At 42.1% G+C, this 22,940-nt stretch overlaps 1 protein-coding gene across 4 annotated transcripts in view; it reads right to left on the bottom strand.

Annotated features, from left to right (window-relative positions):
• Nucleotides 1-1,498: 1,498 nt before the first annotated feature.
• kaznb (kazrin, periplakin interacting protein b) overlaps nucleotides 1,499-22,940 on the bottom strand; it is a 465,815-nt gene continuing 444,373 nt past the window's right edge. Inside the window, exons 12-18 of one of the 4 annotated variants that reach the window (XM_034166256.1) lie at nucleotides 15,622-15,812; nucleotides 15,387-15,505; nucleotides 15,069-15,300; nucleotides 14,046-14,147; nucleotides 8,059-8,225; nucleotides 6,258-6,354; nucleotides 1,499-2,196 (exon numbers count right to left, since the gene is read on the bottom strand). In XM_034166256.1, coding sequence (XP_034022147.1) covers nucleotides 2,035-2,196; nucleotides 6,258-6,354; nucleotides 8,059-8,225; nucleotides 14,046-14,147; nucleotides 15,069-15,300; nucleotides 15,387-15,505; nucleotides 15,622-15,812 — 1,070 coding nt within the window. In that variant the 3' untranslated portion in view covers nucleotides 1,499-2,034. Of the gene's footprint in view, nucleotides 2,197-6,257; nucleotides 6,361-8,058; nucleotides 8,226-14,045; nucleotides 14,148-15,068; nucleotides 15,301-15,386; nucleotides 15,506-15,621; nucleotides 15,813-22,940 lie in introns of those variants that run through there. The other 3 variants (XM_034166257.1, XR_004559532.1, XR_004559533.1) reach the window with 3 other exon arrangements.

Raw genomic sequence — 22,940 nt, 5'->3', positions numbered from 1 at the left:
TGCTGCATTTGATACAGTGGATCATCATATTCTACTTGATAGGCCGGAAAATCATTTTGGGATTACTGGGAGTGCCCTTGCATGGCTGATGTCATACTTGACCAGTCGTTCTCACTGCGTTTTGTACAGTAACACTACCTCTAACCTTAGTGACATGAAATTTGGGGTTCCACAGGGGTCTGTCTTAGGCCCCCTGCTATTCTCCCTTTATATAGCACCCCTTGGGCACATATTGTGGCGTTTTGGGATTACCTTTCACTCCTATGCAGATGATACTCAGTTATATATGCCGATAACTGCTGGTAATCTCGTTCACATAAAATCCTTAGAAGACTGCCTTGCAGGAGTGAGAAGCAGGAATGTCTAGAAATTTCCTACTTTTAAACTCTGATAAGACTTAAATGATGGTTCTTGGTCCAGTGAGACATCGGCATCAATTTGACCAGTTAACACTCAGCCTAGGCTCGTGTGTCATACATCACACTGACAAAGTGAGGAACCTTGGGGTAATTGTCCTTTGGCCTCCATATTAAATATTACTAGGACTGCTTTCTTCTACCTGCAAAATATAGCGAAGATTTGTCCCATCCTGTCTATGGCTGATGCTGAGACCCTGATCCATGCATTCATCTCTTCTAGATTAGATTATTGCAATGTTCTATTTTCTGGTTTACCGCAGTCTAACATTAGGGCTCTCCAATTGGTTCAAAATGCTGCAGCCAGACTTTTGACATGAAGCAGAAAGTTCGACCACATTACACCCATTTTGGTGTCTCTTCACTGGCTTCCTGTCCCAGTGAGATCAGATTTTAAGGTTCTGCTACTAACCTATAAAATTATTCATGGACTGGCACCTCCCTACCTAGCTGACCTAATTACGCTTTTTACTCTTTTAATTCATATTATTAGTAATTGGAGCGTGCCGCGGCCTCAAATTTACCTAAATTCTGGATCGTAGCGGCCGGCGATCACCTTAGTATTTCTTCTGTTTTTCTTGTTGATTAATGCTGGCAAATTATACAGCATTTCTTTGTCTTTCTGATGCCTGATTCTGTTTTTTCTCTGTTTAAGGTGCAGCTCCATCCAGAGATGGGAGTTGTGTTTGTGTTGGCGATCCTCCTGTCCTGTGCACCAACAGCAATTCTTGTATATTCGTCCGTGAATTGTTTCTGTAATTTATGTTTGTAGCATGGCCCAAGCAGAGGGTCACCCCTTTGAGTCTGGTCTGCTTGAGGTTTCTTCCTCAGAGGGAGTTTTTCCTTACCACTGTTGCTCTGGGGCTTGGTAAGGTTAGAGCTTTCCTGTGTGAAATGCCTTGAGGCAACTCTGTTGTGATTTGGCGCTATATAAAGGAATATAAATTGAAATTGAAAGTGAAAATGACAACAAAAATTATAACAACAATAGATGTGAGAAACAAACTGTGCTCAGTGTGTTGATATTTTCTGAAGAGTAACATCCAGCATGCATCTCTGCAGTGAAACAAAAACAGACACGAGCTTTTTGCTCGACTTGGAGCACAGTTCCTCATTTACTTACAGAATGTGCAACACATTTTACATCAACTGAGCTGACATGTTAACATATATTCCAGAGACAGAGCAATAAACAACAGTGCTGTTAAAATAATACATAAATACCACATTCATATAAGGCATTAAAGGAGTCAGCACTGTATTAGATCTGTTTTTTTTTTTAGAATCTTTATCTGTGATTTCACTTCATTGTTCTACAGTATAAAACCTACAATATAAAACATTTGTAAGTTTAAGATGAAAAAAACCACAAAACAAAACTATAAGTAGATTACTTGATTCATTATATGTTGCAGTTCCAGGTTTTGTTTTTATTTTGAACAATGAAATCAAACATAAATGCTTGAATTCTGTGGGATTCATCTTTGAGACAGTTTATCACTCGACCTTTTGCAGGTCAGCGATACAGAGTGCAGCTCTGTCAGTAGTAAACAACAATATAACAACAACAAGGTAACTGACTACGACAAAGTGAGCTAACGTGGAGACTGACGTCACTTCAGACGTTGGTGATTTCAACACTTTTGTAGTTGTGCATGGGGCTGCTCTTGGTCCGCGCCTCAGCCTGGACTCTGGCTTCTCTGGGCAGCGACCCACAGCTGCCGTGGAAACCCACCCCACGCTCCACAGAGTGGCTGTTTGCACGGAACCTCAGCGGGCTCTGGGTAAAATAAAAATAGAAATAAAAGCTAAGGTTTGAGGTTTCCAATCTAAAAGTAGACACTGGATGTAAAAATGTGATGCCTGTTTTACCATGCATACAATCTGCCCCAAACACAACTCACAAAATAATAATTAAAAAAAGAAAAAAAAATCAATGTTTTGTCTTTTATGCTTGCTCTTGTTTACCAATAAATTAAGATGTTTCCCAAAAATCTCACACATCTACATTTTTACACCAAAGAGTAATTTTACTTTTTTTTTATGTTAAAGCTACTGTGTGTATAATTTAGTGTCACCTAGTGGTGAGGTTGCAAACTGCATTTTGCCATCACCAGTCATTATGGTGTTTCACGTCATATTTTCACCTCTTTTATGACTGGGATTCATGCTCCCTTCTGTGATTAAAAAAATAAATGATCCCCCATTTCTCTCTCTCTCTCTCTCTCACACACACACACACACACACACACACACACAGACCAAAGTCTTTTGTGTGTTTTTTGTGCAGATTTATATTACCCTTCAAATTATGCAAACTGAAGTAGTGAATTGAAAATATGCTTAATTATACATAAGTACACTCAACAAAAATATAAATGCAACACTTTTGGTTTTGCTCCCATTTTGTATGACATGAACTCAAAGATCTAAAACTTTTTCCACATACATAATATCACCATTTCCCTCAAATATTGTTCACAAACCAGTCTAAATCTGTGATACTGAGCACTTCTCCTTTGCTGAGATAATCCATCCCACCTCACAGGTGTGCCATATCAAGATGCTGATTAGACACCATGATTAGTGCACAGGTGTGCCTTAGACTGCCCACAATAAAAGGCCACTCTGAAAGGTGCAGTTTTGTTTTATTGGGGGGGGGGGATACCAGTCAGTATCTGGTGTGACCACCATTTGCCTCATGCAGTGCAACACATCTCCTTCGCATAGAGTTGATCAGGTTGTCAATTCTGGCCTGTGGAATGTTGGTCCACTCCTCTTCAATGGCTGTGCGAAGTTGCTGGATATTGGCAGGAACTGGTACACGCTGTCGTATACGCCGGTCCAGAGCATCCCAAACATGCTCAATGGGTGACATGTCCGGTGAGTATGCCGGCCATGCAAGAACTGGGACATTTTCAACTTCCAAGAATTGTGTACAGATCCTTGCAACATGGGGCCGTGCATTATCCTGCTGCAACATGAGGTGATGTTCTTGGATGTATGGCACAACAATGGGCCTCAGGATCTCGTCACGGTATCTCTGTGCATTCAAAATACCATCAATAAAATGCACCTGTGTTCTTCATCCATAACAGACGCCTGCCCATACCATAACCCCACCGCCACCATGGGCCACTCGATCCACAACACTGACATCAGAAAACCGCTCACTCACACGATGCCACACACGCTGTCTGCCATCTGCCCTGAACAGTGTGAACCGGGATTCATCCGTGAAGAGAACACCTCTCCAATGTGCCAAACGCCAGCGAATGTGAGCATTTGCCCACTCAAATCGGTTACGACGACGAACTGGAGTCAGGTCGAGACCCTGATGAGGACGACGAGCATGCAGATGAGCTTCCCTGAGACGGTTTCTGTCAGTTTGTGCAGAAATTCTTTGGTTATGCAAACCGATTGTTTCAGCAACTGTCCGAGTGGCTGGTCTCAGACGATCTTGGAGGTGAACATGCTGGATGTTGAGGTCCTGGGCTGGTGTGGTTACACGTGGTCTGCGGTTGTGAGGCTGGTTGGATGTACTGCCAAATTCTCTGAAACGCCTTTGGAGAGGCTTATAGTCGAGAAATGAACATTCAATACATGAGCAACAGCTCTGGTTGACATTCCTGCTGTCAGCATGCCAATTGCACGCTCCCTCAAATCTTGCGACATCTGTGGCATTGTGCTGTGTGATAAAACTGCACCTTTCAGAGTGGACTTTTATTGTGGGCAGTCTAAGGCACACGTGCACTAATCATGGTGTCTAATCAGCATCTTGATATGGCACACCTGTGAGGTGGGATGGATTATCTCAGCAAAGGAGAAGTGCTCACTATCACAGATTTAGACTGGTTTGTGAGCAATATTTGAGGGAAATGGTGATATTGTGTATGTGGAAAAAGTTTTAGATCTTTGAGTTCATCTCATACAAAATGGGAGCAAATCCAAAAATGTTGCGTTTATATTTTTGTTGAGTGTAATTAATAAAAACTCTCAAATAAAACGAAAAGTTTTGGTGCTTGCAGGGAGGTGGTTGTTCAGGTGATGTGAAAATGTCTTGTTTTGAAAAACTGCAAAGAAGCATTTTTTCCACTATTACAGATCACATGCAGAAAGAAGTCACATCCATCCACCCATTTTCTATATCCACTTACTCCAATTAAAGGTCATGGGGAGGTGGGGGTGCTGGAGCCTATCCCAATACTCATAGGGCATGAGGCAGGGTGCACCCTTGACAGGATGCCAATCTGTTCTGAAAATATTTCTAAATGTTTGTACAAATCTGTAATGGAAACCCAGCTACTTAATTTGTCATTTGTGTGTTTTGACCATAACATGAAATAAACCCATCACCTCGAACAAAGGCACCAGTGTCTGATGTATTTCCATTTAGATGTCAGAGTCAGAGGTGTTCTGGTGAGGAATGCATTCTCTGTGCAAAGTGTCAAATAGACACAAAGCAGGCAAAACAAACTTGAACAACAACAACAACAACAAAAAATGCTCATCAAGCTACCACAAAATACTGGAAGGCATACCAGAGAGGGTTAGCACTTGGTGCACCTACTGTGATGTGCTAAAATTCAATCTCAGTATTGTAGAATGTCTTCTGTGACCAGCATCAGTCCATGTGCCATATGCATTAGGCACAGCTGGTCCAGCTTTGGGACAGAACTCACACACAAATGCCTGAATCAATGGTAGGATAAGGTCCTCAGGATATTCCACACTGACACAGGTTGCCTGCAGATCTGTCAACAGTAAGATAAAAACTGTTCATTCTGACTCAAAGGGAAAATGTCAGTGCTACCAAGTTGTGGTGCCTGACCATGCCTTATTTAAAAGCTCAGAACACCCAGAGGTGCACAAATCAAAGCATGTTCCTGTTATGAAAAGGAAGTGGTCACTGGTTTTGAAAATGACAACTGCCTTGGTTGGAAATTAGCAATGACACTTGAAGTGTGCTGGGTGCTACTTTTAGTCTATTCACACTCTGACAATAAACCCAGTGTTAAGGTGAGAAATTGCTTCCCATTGACCAGCGTCAAGATCCGGCAGACTCCGCAGGAGCTAAGTCGACATCAGTTGGGCAATGCTGATGTTTGGCGTGGTCCTAGAAAAAATTTTCAGCATGCTTAAAATCTTCAACATTCATGCTAAAACGCTGGCAAAAGTTGAGCTCCACTACATTATGCCACCAATGCTAGTACACCATTACTGCTCTATTGCCCTCTGCTGCACTCCGCTGGCCAACATCAGAGGCTTGACTGGATGCACCACCTCCTCTGGACCCCTTGGGCATGAAGAAATATGTAGAAATGTGAAGGAATATGTAGAAACTGTCTTGACGATGCAACAGTAGCAAGTCAAACAATCTCAGAGTTACATGGAGTTTATATAGGCTACATCACATGAAGTCGCAAATGTTGAGTCCAACATCAGCTCTGCCAAGCTACACTATAGTTCCGTGGAATGCGCTACCAGTGCGCATGACCTCCGATGCGGAAATTAAACTACGTCCTGTGTGAGTCAGTGAACCATGGCCAAACGTCGAGCCCCACCAGTGCAATAGTGCCCTCTGCTGGGCTACGTCAACCTGCGTTGGAACCAGGAAATTTGGACACCTGGAGTGTGCCTTCATAGAGATTTTTGTGAATCTTCTATGTAGGTCAGCGTCAGCCACTTCGCGTCAAAGTGTGAATGGGCCCTTTGCGCCAAGTGGATGATTGGACCCAGGATATTTTGTAAAGAAATCTATCTATCTATCTATCTATCGTACCTACATACAGTACCTACTCCAGTCAATCTATGCCAGTGACTGTGAAATGCAAACGTTACCTTGCCTGATCTTCTCATGGTCACTCTGTCATCAGGAAAGCGGTTAATTGCCACTGGTGAAGACGAGCCAAAAGCCTCACATTCCTGCTCTGTGTTGCTGTGAGCATAAAGCAAAGTACATGTACGAGGTCTGTTAGAAAACTATCCGACCTTTTTATTTTTTGCAAAAACCATGTGGATTTGAATCACATGTGATTGCATCAGCCAAGCTTGAACCTTTGTGCGCATGCGTGAGTTTTTTCACGCCTGTCGGTTGCGTCATTCGCCTGTGAGCACGCTTTGAGTGAGGAGTGGTCCACCCCCCCTTGTCGGATTTTTATTGCGAGTAAAATGTCTGAATGATTTGGAGCTTTGCTGCATCAAATTTTTCCAGAAACTGTGAGAGACAGCCAGGTGGACACCATTCGGAAAATTCAGATGGCTTTCAGGGACGATTTTATGGGGATCACACAGATTAAGGAGTGTTACGGCCAGTTTAAAGACCGCCCACAGCGGCTGAGAGCGCGCCGCGCTCCGAGCAGCGATCGACAGGCTGAAACGACCAGATCATTCCCAAAGTGAAGGCTGTGTTGATCCGGGACATCGTGTGACTACCAGAGAAATGGCAGACTATCCGAGAAATTGTGTGTGTGACTATCCGAGAAATTGTGGATGAGCTGGACATGCCAGAACATGTCCTGTGAGCCTTCATCACGGCGTTGCTTTGCGCCATGCGGCTCCGTCCTGACGCGCAAATTCCTTTGCACATCTGTCTCAATGTGCCTAAGAAGTGCTGATGTCCACGTCTTCTGCAATTTCTCTGGTAGTCAGATGACGTCCCGGATCAACGTTTGACGTTCAGTTTGGAAATGAACGGCACATTCCACAGTTTTTGTCATGGAAAGAGGAGCGGAGGAATTTGCGCGTCGGGACGGAGCCGCATGGCGCAAAGCAACGCCGTGATGAAGCCTCACAGGACATGTTCTGGCATGTCCAGCTCATCCACAATTTCTCGGATAGTCACACGACTGAAAAACCACCGAAAGCCGTCTGAAAGCCATCTGAAAGCTGTCCTGTGAGACCAACATGGAGGTGCTTTTGTCCCGCGCCATTCGCAGCTCTGTGGCGCATTCCTCCACTCCTCTTTCCATGACAAAAACGCCTGTAACAGTGGAATGTGCCGAAAAAGTGCTGATGTCCACGTCTTCTGCCATTTCTGTGGTAGTCAGACGATGTCCCGGATCAACACAGCCTTCACTTTGGAAATGATCTGGTCGTTTCAGCCTGTCGATCACCGCTCGGAGCGCGGCGCGCTCTCAGCCGCTGTGGGCGGCCTTTAAACCGGCTGTAACACTCCTTAATCTGTGTGATCCCCATAAAATCGTCCCTGAAAGCCATCTGAATTTTCCGAATGGTGTCCACCTGGCTGTCTCTCACAGTTTCTGGACAAATTTGATGCAGCAAAGCTCCAAATCATTCATTTTACTTGCAATAAAAATCTGACAAGCGGGGTGGACCACTCCTCACTCAAAGCCTGCTCATAGGCGAATGACGCAACTGATAGGCGTGAAAAAACTCGCATGTGCACAAATGTTCAAGCTTGGCTGATGCAATCACACGTGATTCAAATCCATATGGTTTTTGCAAAAAATAAAAAGGTCGGATAGTTTTCTAAAAGACCTCGTATTATAGTTTATTTTCTCCATTTCACAACCATGAAGTCGCATCTTATGTTGAGAGGGGTTAGTTTTTAAAATCATGCATCCCTTATGGTAAATATTAAAGTGTACACTGAGCCTGCAGGAGTTTTTCCACCTCCTACCTGTGAAGGACAGTGAGGCTTTTCATCTCCTCGAACAGGTGCAGATGCAGCATGTGCTTGTTGCTGGGGATCCCCAGGACTTTGGCCATGGCTTCTGTGTCAAAGGCCGGGTCGAGAGTCATCAGAGCCCCGTGAATGCCTTTACCCTGCAGATTGTCTGCAAACTCCTGAGCAGCACAATGCAGAGATGAGACTGATGCAGTATGTGACAAAGTGTATTGTCATTTAAGTGAAAATTAACAGGAAGTAAAGGTAAACCACAGTCACAGAAATGATTGACACACGACTATTTTGTGAAGTGCATAAAAGTTGTCCTGTTATAACTACACGTTGAACACAGTTAAAAGTTAAAGGTCCAAAAATGATCTGCAAATATAAATGCATTTCAGTAACATTGTTTACACAAAACTGGCTGTCAGGAACTCGGGGTGATGTGGCACCAAAGGTTGTGGGACCCAAATGCAAAAACTCACAGACAGTGGAATTGAAATTGAAAGGCTTTATCGGTCAAAAAATGAGCTTGGATTCGGTACACAGTTAGGCGGTCATGGATGCAGAGGTACAGATAGTCAGCAGGCCAGGGCGTCGTCAAAAAGGCAGGCTCAGGTCTTTAACACAAGCAGACAAAGTACATGGGCAGCAGCAAGACGAGGTCACAAAACAGAGCTGGGTCAGTACACGGCAAAACAAGGCAGAGCTATGAAAAGGCTGGTACGAGGACTGTGAAAATCAACGAACTGGCGGGGCTTGAGTGAAGGCAGAGAGTTTAAATAACCAAAGTGGAAATGAGAAAAGTGAGAACAGGTGTGTTGGAAGAACCAGGAAGAGGGCGTGGCAAACAGAAGAAACAGAAAAGTTCAGGTGGGCGTGACTTAGTGCAAAAATACTGAACAGCAAAAACCAAAAGGTAATTCTGATGAAGAAAAAACAGAAATAACAAAATACAGAGACAAGTGCAATGAGACAAAGATGAAAGAAAACAGAAAACTAAGTGATAAACTGAAAACAAAAGCAGAGACAAAAGTAAACTTCACAGAAAAGGCCAGACTAAAGCATAATACAAGAAATTAAATAAACAGAACAAAACCAAGACTGAAGTGAAAACTAAGGTAACAATTAATGACAACAATGTGGCAAAACAGCTACTAAGACAAAACTACACAATACATAAACGATGAACAGAAAACAAAACCAATGAAAACATGAACATGGCAGGAATGCAAATACAGATGTACAGAACAAGAAAGCAAAGATCAATGAAAAAGTCATAACAAAAAGCACATCAAGGGCAGGACCATGACACTGGCTAATTTACATTGAATTCTGAACTTATACTGAATCTAACACAAATATTGTGGTTTTGCCACACTGAGCTGTAACTGGACCCCAGGATGCAAGGCAGCCAGGACACAAAGGGATAAGTACAAAAAACAAAATACTTTAATACTCGGAGGTGGCAGTGATAAACAATCATGACCAAACAATCCGAAGTGACAAAAATCCAAAAAATACTACAAAAGACCAAGTGACAAACCATTGAGGAGATAACAAAAAACAACTGTCAAAAACCACAGTGAGGAATTCACTTACGAATAATAATAGTCAAGAGCAGACGGACAGAATGCGAGACAGGGACAAAGAGCTGAACGTAACTGACTGGCAAACGGATAACGTAAAGGTGTGGCTTAAAGACAAACCCATCTTTTTAACAACAGGTGTGATGACTGAGTGAGGGTGGGAGAACACGAGAGGACTTAAAGGAACACAAAGAGATAACAGGTGAAACAGATATCATGATAAATGTAGAAATAAAATCAAATTCATAAATGTAACATCAAAACCCAAATCACACAACAATACTAAAAGTAAACCTGGAACTATGAGGTAACATGAACGTGATGAACCATAAGAACTGACACAGTGCAAACCCTAAAACGTAGCCCAAAATGTACACAGCAAATACACACGGAAATGACTTAAGATACACGAAGCAACTTACAAAAACACATTAACAATACAAGAGCAATAATCCGAGGACCAGGGTGGGAGACAGACGTAAAGATACGCCATGAACCCAGACAGATGACATGACAATTCCACGTGCACATGCAGGGGGGCACAAACACCAGGAGCGCACATGCACCAGACACACACATGATCAGCACAGATAATAGATGGGGGGACACGCTCATACACTCACACACCACGGAGGCTGAAACACGCTTACGCATCCACACACACTCACACGGAACAGGGAACTCATACATTCACACTGCTGACAGCTGACACAGATGTGGGCGGGGGGGTAGGGTTCACATTCACATCAAAGAGACAGAGACAATTTACAGAACCGAACCCAGACTGGACCCCTACAGCAAAGCCATACAGGCATGACCTTCGACCTTCAGTGGTGGAGAAAAATCAAGACAATCAACCTGCGATGAGCCCTTGGAGAATCTCCCTCAGTGGGTATAGAGACGCTTCCCTTTGGTCAGGGGGCGTGGCCTGGAACAGCTTCTTTGCATTCTATGAGATCTAAAAATGGAGTTTTGCATGGAGGTATCACTTAAGTGTCTCTGAAGCATAATTTGCTCTAAATTTTAACATCTGTTTTTAAGAAATGTGATGGCCTAATTCAGGGGTGGCTCGTTAATGAGCCTTTCATTGGATTCAGGTGTGTTGGAGCAGGGAGACAACTAAGAGTGTCAGGAAGGTGGCTCTCGAGGACCGAACTTTGCCACCCCTGGCCTAATTTAACTTCCTGAAAATGTGTTGAAATGTCCTTATCTCCAAGAAACGATCTGAATTAAATGATTCTTGCGGATCCACGTGGAGTGTGCCTTAATGGGGGGATTTTCAACTTGTGCCGCCATCTTGAAACCGACACTTCCGGTTATTGAGCCTCTTTTTCGTGTGTTTGCCGTCATGAGAAACAACAGCTTGTTATGATGCCTCATGGAGCGGCTGACCGATATGATGTTATGACCCTGTATGGAGCGGCTAACTGATCTGATGTTATGACGCCTCACGATGTGGCTAACCAATCAGATGGTATGACACCTCACTGAGCGGCTGACCAATCAGTTGTTATGACGCCTCATGGAGCGGCTGACCAATCGAAGCTGGACACCGGTTAAACCATGTCTCCAAAAGTCAACTTAAGTTCAGATTTGTTGTTTCTTTTTGGCTTCGGTGTCCTTTGTTAATGCCGTGTGACTGGGGCTTTACATTCGTTGCTAGGAAAGTTCAACGACCCAAAATACCAACATTCTGGGCACAATGAACAAGTTTTCACTATTATTTTATTTCTTTGTGCGATTGACATCATTATTCAAGCATTCAAAAGGCTGTTCCTACCTCCACACAACTCCAACCACACATGAGAAAGCTTCTTGACAGTTCTTGTTGTTGAATGAAACCACATCTCCCTAACCGGACAGAGTTGTGACGTCATCACGCATGTGCGTAGGCACTGCTCTATCACAACTTGAAAATCCCCCATTGAGAGAGTGGTGTCAACTCAGAACATGGCGCCATTTTGGTTCCAACTGCGCTGAACTACTGAATGAACCTTTGATGTTTTCAACATTTTAATCATTTTACCACATATAGCAACACATCCAGGTACAGGTGCTATCAAAATAAATATAAAAATACTTCAAATATAAAAATAGTTAAGCTATCAAATTTATATACATTTACAATTTATGATGATTTATTTAATTTAAAGCCTGATTTTTGCAGCTGCAGCTCCGTGTCATGCAGTGACGTGCATGACAGTTTAAAGTTCTCCGTCTTTGGATGATGCTTTATTCTGTACTAATTTGAGCCTCAACAAGCTTTTCTTTCTACAATCACCACCTCCAAATCAAAGGTAAGCTGTACAATTTCCTCTTTTACCGACTTTGTGCTGTAAACTTTTCTGATCCATTTGTAATCAGTGCGTACTGTAAAAACTGTTATAATATGATGGAAGACGAAGGACTGAAAACAAAAAGTTTCAAATCACAGCCATTTGTGTCTGATTTAACAGGTGCATGTCAGACTTCAGGTCTCAGTCTGAACACGGTTTGAAAAAAATAAATGACTCCGGTCTCACTTTACTCAAATCGGCGAGTGTCAGAACTGAACTTTAATTTGTACCTCTGTTACTGTGCACATCCAGGCTGCTTGGGGTTTTTAATGGAAATACATTGCGATCATATGGGACATTTTATCTGAGGTGAGCGATATGTATATAACGGATTAGTTAGTCAGGAGGTGCCGACCATCTACGGGAATCCTGAATCGGGACCTGCGCCTCATTTAATGACTGGGTCAAAATTTCCTCTGAAAATTTTTTTCTGCCCAATGTATTTGATCCATTATCAAAAAGTAACCAGCGTGTGTACTGCAAAAAAAATATTATAATATGATGGCAGACGAAGGATTGAAACAGCAAAGTGTCAAATCACAGCCTTTTGTGTCTGATTTAAACAGGCGCACGTCAGCCTGCAGCTCTGAGTCTGAACACGGGGTGTGAAAAAATAATGGTCGGACCTTTAATCACAGAAATAACTCTGGTCCCACATGCAAGGGGTTTAAGGAAAATACATTGTGATCGGATGGGACATTTTATCTGATGTGAATGAAAATCCGCTGTACAAAATCCATTATATACGGTGTTTATTACATGGAAAACAATACAAAAACTTTGGGACTTTTTTTGTCCGGTGACTGCAAATATCTGGTTTATATGATGACGGTTTAGGTGAGTTTTACTGTACATGGGACTGAACAATAAATTTACCTCTCAAAGCTTTGATGATGAAGTTGCTTCCATCCCAATTTTCAATTTCAATTTATTTTCATTTATATAGCGCCAAATCACAACAGAGTTGCCTCAAGGCGCTTCACACAAGTAAGGTCTAACCTTACTAACTGCCAGAGCAGCAGTGGTAAGGAAAAACTCCCTCTGAGGAAGAAACCTCAAGCAGACCAGACTCAAAGGGGATGACCCTCTGCTTGGGCCATGCTACAGACATAAATTACAGAACAATTCACAAAACAAATATACAAGAAATGCTGTTGGTGAACAGGACAGGAGGGTCTCCATCACAATTACCACACCCATCTCTGGATGGAGCTGCACCTTAAACAGAGAGAAAAAAAAAAGTCAGGCATCAGAAAGACAAGAAATACAGTATAATTTGCCAGAATTAAACAAGAAAAACAGAAGAAATACTAAGGTCATCGCCGGCCACTAGCCCTAAGCTTCACTAAAAGACCCAGAATTTAGGTAAAGCTGAGGCTGTGGCATGCTTCGTTTCCTAATAAAATGAATTAAAAGAGTAAAAAGTGTAGAACTATACTATGCCAGTATGCTAGTCATACAAAAGTGAAAATAAGTGCATCTTAAGTCTGGGCTTGAACGTCTCCACAGAATCTGACTATTTTATTGACGCAGGGAGATCATTTCACAGAACAGGGGCACGATAAGAGAAAGCTCTATGACCCGCAGACTTCTTATTCACCCTAGGGACACAAAGTAGTCCTGCACCCTGAGAACGCAAAGCCCAGGCCGGTACGTAAGGTTTAATTAGGTCAGCTAGGTAGGGAGGTGCCAATCCATGAATAATTTTATAGACTAGTGGCAGAACCTTAAACTCTGATCTCACACAGTTGACTTTATTTTCCCAATTTTTTCTTCTGTTCGGATCTGAAGGGAATCTGTACATCTTGAAGCCCTTGCTGTGTCTAGTTTGCCTCGAAAAACACAACAACCTGGCATTTTCAGTGAATAAATAAACAAAATAGCTGGATTTACATGCAGACAGATTAACAGCGAACTCTATTTTGGAACCAAGATGGCACCACGAGTCATGTGGCAGATTTTTTTGACTCGTCATGTCGCCACTCTCTCAATTAAGGTGCACTATCCACGTGCAATATGACTTGCTAGGAAAAATCCAATGTGAAGAGAATACTGTCGCTGATCTCCCACCCACCTCCATATCTATATCTGTAATCCACTTCGTTACCCTGTGACACGTCCAAACAATGGGGTCTCGATGTTGGTGCTCACATTTTGCCCGTCGTGCTTGCAGAGCCTGTGAAAACACAAACATTAACATGGAGATGCTCAAGTAAAAATCTTCAAGTAAAACAAACAAACAAAAAATAAATAAATACAATAAAATCATCAAATGACGACATAATGGAATGCCATGGTGTGTCCATATGATGACATCAATACACATTACAAACAATCTTATTACACAGACAAGGCAGAGGATGATCCAGTGTTTGAACAACATAGCGACAAACAGTGCAGCAATTTTTGGGCTTCAAAGTGGGGCTTCTGGGTCTCTATAGACATCCTGCGGCTGATATCACACAGGGTTTATAACGTATACAGTTGATGAGAAAAACCTATGAAGTCATGAAGTTCCTGGACAGACGTGTTTGTTGATACCGATATCTTTGGTCCAAGTCTTTAGGGTCCTGGTGCTTATTGTATGGTTGTGAAACTTAATGCTAAAAAGGGGCCCCCGGCAACAACTCGATGCCATTGATACCAGGTCTCTTCAGAGGATCTATGGGTACCTCCAGGATGACTTTGTGTCAAACAAGCAGTTACTTAGGGAGACTAAGATGAGGAGTACCACTTGCATTTTGGGCCAATGTCGAGGTGTTTTGGGTGCATTTCCCTGGATCCAGCATGAAGATGCCTCAGTCTTGAGGACCCCAGCAGTTGGAGAAGGTTACAGGGATGCCCACCTGGCTGCAGCAGAGAGATGGTTACTTTGGAGGTGGTGATTGACAGTCTGCCTGGGTCATTGCCATCCAGGACCCAGGGCGGTTCCATGGTGCCATGTATGTGGCAAAAGCACCAATGCATGCTCCCAGACCTGAGGCCTGTGTCAAACATGTAAAGCATACGTTGCATGTCCATTCTAGCTGAGTTTCTGCAGTAAACATAAAACAATGGCTGAATCTTGACTGACCTGAGGCATACCAGTAATTCTTACCTCTTTATCAAAGCCGAGCATCTGCAGGAGCTGGATTGCCAGAAGTAAACTGGTCTGATGAAACTGGTCACTAATGTTGAGGAATCTCTCCAGGTCTCTGCGGCTGAGAGAGTTCAGCACCCGCCCATCCACTAAATGAGTTTGGAAGAGTTGGGAATATTGAGGGAGCCCTACATCACTCAGCCATGACTTTGCAACCCAGTGATGGTCCATCTCGGATGCTTTTGATAATCTAGTTTATGAACAGATATAAAATATCTGTTACAATACATTCACTTTGTAAAATACTGTAGGAAACTTTATGTACATGTTGCTCACCCTTGGTCACCTTCAGCTTTCTTGTAATCCTCAATGGCTAGCCTGAGTTTCCTTCTGTGAATTGGGTTACTGAGCCCTAGACCCAGTTCAATGTCCTCATCTGTCAACCCGAGCAACACCTAAAGTGCATGAATATTAGTCAAACAACACCTGAGTACTCTGTCTTGTTCAAAATGCAGCCCAATCTCATGCATATGTCAAAAGAACATAAAGAGAACCATATGTGAGGACGCACCTTACCACTTTTGACGTTTTCGGAGAAAGCACGGATATACATGGGCATCCCCATGACAACTTCCAGCCAGGCCTGGACCTCCCCCGCCCTCCACAGCGACATGCACTTATTTCGAGTCAGCTCTGCCTGCTGCAGGCGGTCCAGGTGGTCCTCCCCGTCAGAGAGGCTCTGCTGTGTGAGGCTGTCAGTATCTGGATCAGTCAGGAGACGTTACGAAGTGGCATCAAGGAGGGGGTTCGGGGTCAGATGGATATACAGATTAAAATGGATTTATCTGGAGATTATTCAACATCAGATCAGAGAGCATTTGCACAAAGACATAAATTCAATGTGCAATATGTAGCGCATTAAACAGAATTTGAATATGACACTACTAACCTGTAAATTTTAGGTTTACTTTATATTAATATCTGATATGTGACTTCTTGTCTTTTTCAGGGTTTACTCATTTCAAATGAGTTTTCTTTTGTCCAACACAATGCCTCAATATTGAATAAAACGGCCAGGAGACGGAGCCAAAATAACCATTAGACCGTGAATAGTGTTTACAGTCCAGTCCATAAGTATTTGGACAGTAGCAATTTTTGCAGTTTTGCCTCTGTAGACTTTCAGCTTTAGTTTAAGGGATGCAATAATTTTATTGCATTAACCATTTTTATTACCAGTTCCCATTTTTATACCCAGAAAATCTGATAAAAAATAAATATAAAAATTGGTAGAACAAATTACCACTTTTACAGACAGTTTTCTTTCTGCAAGTCAAGGGATGGATACATGAAAAGTTGGTATCCTTGGACAAGACATTTCATCTATATTGTCTCCATCTACCCAGCTGTAAATGGATATCAGCTTTGGCTAGGGAAGTATCCTGTGTGTCTCATCTGCTTCATGCTATGGAATCCAGAGATAAGCACGGGCACCAACAGGCCTCAGGGCCTCAATAAGACTTCTACTCCTTCAGTTTAGTCAATCATTAAGACCTACATGCAAACAACATGGTACTATGTAGTAAATCTGTCTGGACTGAGCAGCTATTAAAACCTAATTGACTTTAGGACACTCATGAGGGAAACCACAAGACACCTTGTGGTTTCCCACAAGGGAAGAAGCTCTGAAGGCTTCTGCAGCTATGATCGCAGAAACTACTGCATCACCATTTTTACAGCGTCATGGTTAATTGGAACAGGGAACATGAAATTTCAGCTACAATTTTCCAGAAGGCACATGGAAAACACAAGTACGTATAGCCACGAGCTGATCTGTTTTCTTGTATGAAAATCCTTTTGTGTTCCACTTCACCATGAGACTGACTGGTGTTAGAACAGAAAAAAGGTGCACTCGCACTAACTTCTCCAGTCGCAGCCATAGATTGTAACTCCTTCAGAGTTGGGTCTCACAGGTCTCTTGGTGCCTTCCCACACTATTCAAGAACTGCCAACTCCAGACAGATTTACCTCACAATACCATGTTGTTGTTGTCCTTTCAGCTGCTCCTGTCTGTTCTGGGTTTGTCAGCGGATACAGCCAGATCCGCATACATCCGCACAATTTGTATGCCGGATGCCCTTCTTGACGCAACTCCAGTTTACATGGAGAAACACACACAGCCCCTGGTGTTCTGAAGACGTCTCCCATCCAAGTACTAACTAGGGTCCACACTGCTAAGCTTCTGAGATCTGACAGGATCAGACTGACAGAGCAGCCTGGCTGCATCTATCATATAGCACCGTATGGTTTGTATTTCTTAATGATTGATGTAAATGACTTAGAAATGTTTATGTATCCATCTCCTGACTAGAAACTCATTCACTCATCTTCAACTGCTTAATTAAGGTTCACGGGGCACGAGATCCTATCCCAGCAACCACAGGGCATGAGGCGGGGTACACCCTGGACAGGACACCAGTCTGTCGCAGGACCACATATAGACAAACACATTCACACCCGCACACTCACACCTACGGACAATTTAAAGTTTCCAATCCATCTAACCTGCATGTCTCTGGTTGTGGGAGCAAACCGGAGCACCCTGAGGGAACCCACACAAACACAGAGAGAATGTGCAAACTCCACACAGAAAGGCCACAGGTGGGAACCGATCCCATGACCTTTTTGCTGTGACGCAACAGTGCTAACCACAAAGCCACCGTGCTGCCCTGACTAGAAACTTTACTGTAGAAATGACAATTTGTATGAAAATTACTAGGAATAAAAATGACTACAATTTATTAAAGTGATACTTTTGTTAAACCCTTTGAATTAAAGATGAAAGTCTCCAATACAAGCACAACTTGAGTGTCTGAGTTGAATTACTGTCTGAATACTTATGGACCTCACTATATATTGTGAAGTCAACTAAATTAGATAAGAGTTGATGTTGAAATTTAGATTAACAATATTCCTATTTTGCAGCACAACTCCATATTTGTTCGATGAGAGTGTTTTTTTTTTTTTTTTTAACTACAGTAACAGTGCTTTCCATGAGAATACTTAAGGCCATTAGGAGAATGTATTAGAAACACGGGGATTATTCATAAAACATCATGCTCCTGCCCATCTCAGACACAGAAGAACACTGATTCAACCTGGAATCAATCATCCAGGATGAAATCCACACATTCACCCACATGCTGTAAAAAGGCGGCATGCAAAGTCCACATTGTTTCAAAAATATCTTTCATAAAAAAAAGGAAAAAGCAAGAGACAAACTTGATTTTCCAAATGGACTGAGTGATATGAATAATCCCCAAAGTGTAGAAACAGACAGCTGGTAGTCACAGATGAGGAGTTACTCACTGGAAGGGAGGAGGTGCCATTTAGAAATGGCAGGAGGAGGAGGAGGAGGAGGAGGAGGGAGAAACACGCTAGACCAGGACACAAGAACAGATTACTCATGGAACAGAAAACTTCCACATGGTATGGACTCAGTTTTATTTTTAAAATAAGATTTCATTTCAGTTGTATTCATTTTGAAAATGCCAAAACCTCCTCAACATCTGGATCCAGCAGTCGTGGCAGATAAATATGTGAAGTTATCTCTCGTTTGCTTTTTTCCTCTTTTTTTTTTAAATAAAATACTTCAATAGATTTACTCTTTAATGCAACATTTCCTTAATTACAAAGCATTTAACAGAGAATTATTGTACCCACATTTGCACAAAATGAGGAGGAACTCTATACAAAGCAGAACAACAGGAAAAGTAAACAAACAAACAAACAAACAAACAAACAAACAGGGACCGTGCATTTTTAATGAAAGGAATAATAATAATTTGTTAAAGGGGGAATGAGAAGGGCAACACAGGAGCAACACAGGATTGCGGTGATGATTAATCTGAGTGACAACAAATGGTTTTGGGGATCGTGCAGATTGTTAATGCACATTCCATCATCTCATATTGGCACATTAGATAGTAACTCCAATAACTCAGACATGAACAATGATATGACTCTAGTGCTAACAGCAACAGAATGACACACAGACTGCTCAAACATGGCTGTGCAATCTTTGGCAATTGCACATAGATTTGACAGAGAGAGAGAAAAAAAGAAGCCTATAAGAGTTGTGCCTAAATATGCATGTCTGCAAAATCTTGCTGACAATTTTGTTTTTGGTGCATTTCAAAATCTGCTGTGCCACTAAAGCTTGATTGAAAAAGTAACTCTGAAACACCTGTTTTAATAACTAAGCTTAATCTGCACATTTTCGACATCAGAAAGTAGATTATAATATTTTCGTACCAAGATAAGATCCATTTCCCTGCATTAATAATATACTATGTCACAAATGTTCCAGCAAATACTGTCAGGCAGCACAATGTGTACAATAACAATCCTGTAACAGTGATACATAGCCTCAAAAGATATTAACCTGAAGTTTAGGCCACACTGCAAAAACACAAAATCTGAACAAGTGTATTTGTGTAATTTTTAGTCAAAATTTCTAAGACAAGACAAAATCAAATTTCAGTCAAATTACAGACTTGTTTTTAGATAACACTGGTTAAAAATCTTAAGAGCAGAGGGAAGCATAGGTGCCTGTGCAGGTCAGTGTCATGTCTGAAGCATCTATCCATCCAGCTGTCTGTCTGTCAGTCCATCCATCCATCTCTCCTTCCAAGATCCATCCAGCACCAGGATGCCACATTTCTGTCTCTGCACATTCTTCTTCCTTGTTGTGCTTTTGTGTTATTTTGTGGTTTTGTGCAAATGGTCACCCCACTGACCCTTGTCTGCTTGAGGTTACTTCCTGCAATCTAAAAATGCCTCAGGGGTTTCTTTTTTCCCTTTCCACTGTTGTCAAGGACCCAGGTTCACTTCCGACTTGGTCCCTGGACCTGGTGTGGCGTTTGCATGTTTTCCCCATGTTGGTGTAGGTTCTCCCCAGTTGCTCAAGCAGTTTCCTACTTCCAAAGATATGCAAGGTAGGTGCAATTGGTGACCTTAAATTGAAAGTATGTGTGAGTGAGACTGTGAATAGATTTGGCTATATGTGTTGGACCTGCAATATACTCTAGATAGACTAGTGGTCTATCCAGGATTCGCCCCGCCTCTCACCCAGTGACCACAGGGATATGCTATGCTCCAGCACTATTAACCGGAATACAGTGCATCCGGAAAGTATTCACAGCGCTTTACTTTTTCCACATTTTGTACACATTTCCACATTTTACAGCCTCATTCCAAAATGGAGAAAATAATTTTTTTTCCTTCAAAATTCTACTCACAACATCCCATAATGACATGCAAAAAGTTTTTTTTTTAATTTATTAAAAGTAAAAAATTAAGAAATAACACAGCCTTTGCTCAATACTTTGTTGATGCACCTTTGGCAGCAATTACAGCCTCAAGTCTTATTGAATATGATGCTACAAGCTTGGTGCACCTGTCTTTGGGCAGTCTTGCTCATTCCTCTTTGCAGCACCTCTCGAACTCCATCAAGTTGGAGTGTCGGTGCACAGCCATTTTCAGATCTCCCTGGAGATGTTCAATCAGATTCAGGTCTGGACTCTGGTTGAGCCACTCAAGGACATTCACAGAGTTGTCCTGAAGCCACTCCTTTGATATCATGTCTGTGTGCTTAGGGTCATTGTCCTGCTGAAAGAAGAACCTTCGCCCCACTCTGAGGTCAAGAGCACTCTGGAGCAGATTTTCATCCAGGATGTCTCTGTACATTGCTGCATTCATCTTTCCCTCAATCCTGACTAGTCTCCCAGTTCCTACTACTGAAAAACATCCCCACAGCATGATGGTGCCACCCCCATGCTTCACTGTAGGGATGGTTCCAGGTTTCCTCCAAACATGACGCCTGGCGTTCACACCAAAGAGTTCAATTTTTGTCTCATCAGACCAGAGAATTTTGGTTCTCATGCTCTGAGAGTCCTTCAGGTGCCTTTTGGCAAACTCCAGGCGTGCTGCCATGTGCCTTTTACTAAGGAGTGGCTTCTGTCTGGACACTCTACCTGCAAACATGGTTGTCATTCTGGAAGGTTCTCCCCTCTCCACAGAGGAATGCTGGGGCTGTTAGAGTGGCCATCAGGTTCTTGGTCATCTCTCTGACAGGCTCTTCTCCCCTGATCACTCAGTTTAGACAGGTGGCCAGCTCTAGGAAGGGTCCTAGTGGATCCAAACGTCTTGCATTTACAGATGATGGAGGCCACTGTATCACTGGAACCTTCAAAGCAGCAGAAATGTTTCTGTACCCTTGCCCAGCTTTGTGCCTTGAGACAATCCTGTATTGGACGTCTACAGACAATTCCTTTGACTTCATGCTTGGTTTGTGCTCTGACATGCACTGTCAGCTGTGGGACCTTATATGTAGACAGGTGTGTGCTTTTCCATATCATGTCCAATCAACTGAATTTACCCCAGGTATACCCCAATTAAGCTGTAGAAACATATCAAGGGTGATCAGTGGAAACTGGAGGCACCTGAGCTTAATTTTGAGGTTCATGTCAAAAGTTGTGAATCGTGAATACTTATGTACATGTAATTTCTTAGGTTATTTTTATTTTTTTTTAATAAATTTACAAAATCTCACAAAACATTTTTCACATTGTCATTATGGGGTATTGTGTGTAGCATGTGGCCTAGGAAAGAGAAGTCTGGGGTCCCCTGCTACAACTGTTGCCCCCGTGACCCATTCCTGAATAAGTGGTTGAAGATAAGTATGAGTGTGTAGAATTTTGAGAAAAGAAATTATTTCATCCATTTCAGAATAAGACTGTAACATAAAATGTGGAAAAAGTGAAGCACTGTGAATACTTTCCAGCACAGTAACAAGGTTTAGAAAATGAATGAATGAAAGAAAATAAATTAAGTTCCACTGGCAGATTATTTTAACATGAAAATAAGTTTTTGAATTTGTATTAAGTATAAAAAACAACAAACTAACAAAAAAAACAAAAAACAAAACAAAGTCTGTTAATGGAACAAGTGCAATTCACAAGATTTTTTTGAATAAAGTCTTGCAATAAGCTGGGAAAACTCATTTTAAGATTTATTTATAAAGTGTTCTGATGAGTCAGAAAAGCTTGTTTTGTCTCAAATATGACCCACAAACAAAATATTACAGACTCTTTCATTTTACAAGATTTGTAACATGTATTGTCTAAAAATAACTTCTTATATCTTAGGGCATTCTCCCATTGACAATTTCTGATACCCACTTGTCTATATTTTTGGTGGTGGGGTGAGGTGTGTGTGTGTGTAAAATTGGATACCAGGACATGCCCAACTGGGAAAAGGCCTTGGGAAGGACTCAGGACGTGCATGCTGGAGGGATTATATTTCTCAGTTGGCTTCAGGATCCCCTTGGAAGAGTAGAATTTGGCAGCAGATAGAGAAGTGTGGGATGACCTGTTTGGTCTAGACTACTGCCACTGTGACCCAGCCCAAGATAAGCTGCAGGAAATGAATGAATGAATGAATGTACTGTATATCAATTTAGGGAATCAGGTGTAATCAGTGATAAAAGTAACATTGTAGAACAGGAAAACAGCTGGTGCAACACAGAAGTAGGTGCTAAAAAATTCATTAAGGTGCTAAAGACATAGAAAAGACAAACGTTTCGATGTGCAAATTACATCTTCATCAGAGTCCTGAAAAGACCTGGATGGTGCAACAGGAGCCAGGTGTCATACATAAATTGTTTATGAAATTCATTCAGTTCATAAATGCCCATCTAAAGATAAAAATATGACAAATAATGAATTGGACGTGTTGTGATCTTTGGAATCCAGACGGGATATCATCATTCGCCCCGCCGATAAGGGGGGTGCTGTTGTAGTCATGGGGTTAGAGAACTATGAACGTGGTACT

The sequence above is a fragment of the Thalassophryne amazonica genome, chromosome 3 (genome assembly GCF_902500255.1).
Source record: "Thalassophryne amazonica chromosome 3, fThaAma1.1, whole genome shotgun sequence".
Classification (NCBI taxonomy): Eukaryota; Metazoa; Chordata; class Actinopteri; order Batrachoidiformes; family Batrachoididae; genus Thalassophryne; species Thalassophryne amazonica.
Note: the sequence above shows the minus strand (reverse complement) of the source record. Positions and strands in the feature narration are given on the sequence as shown.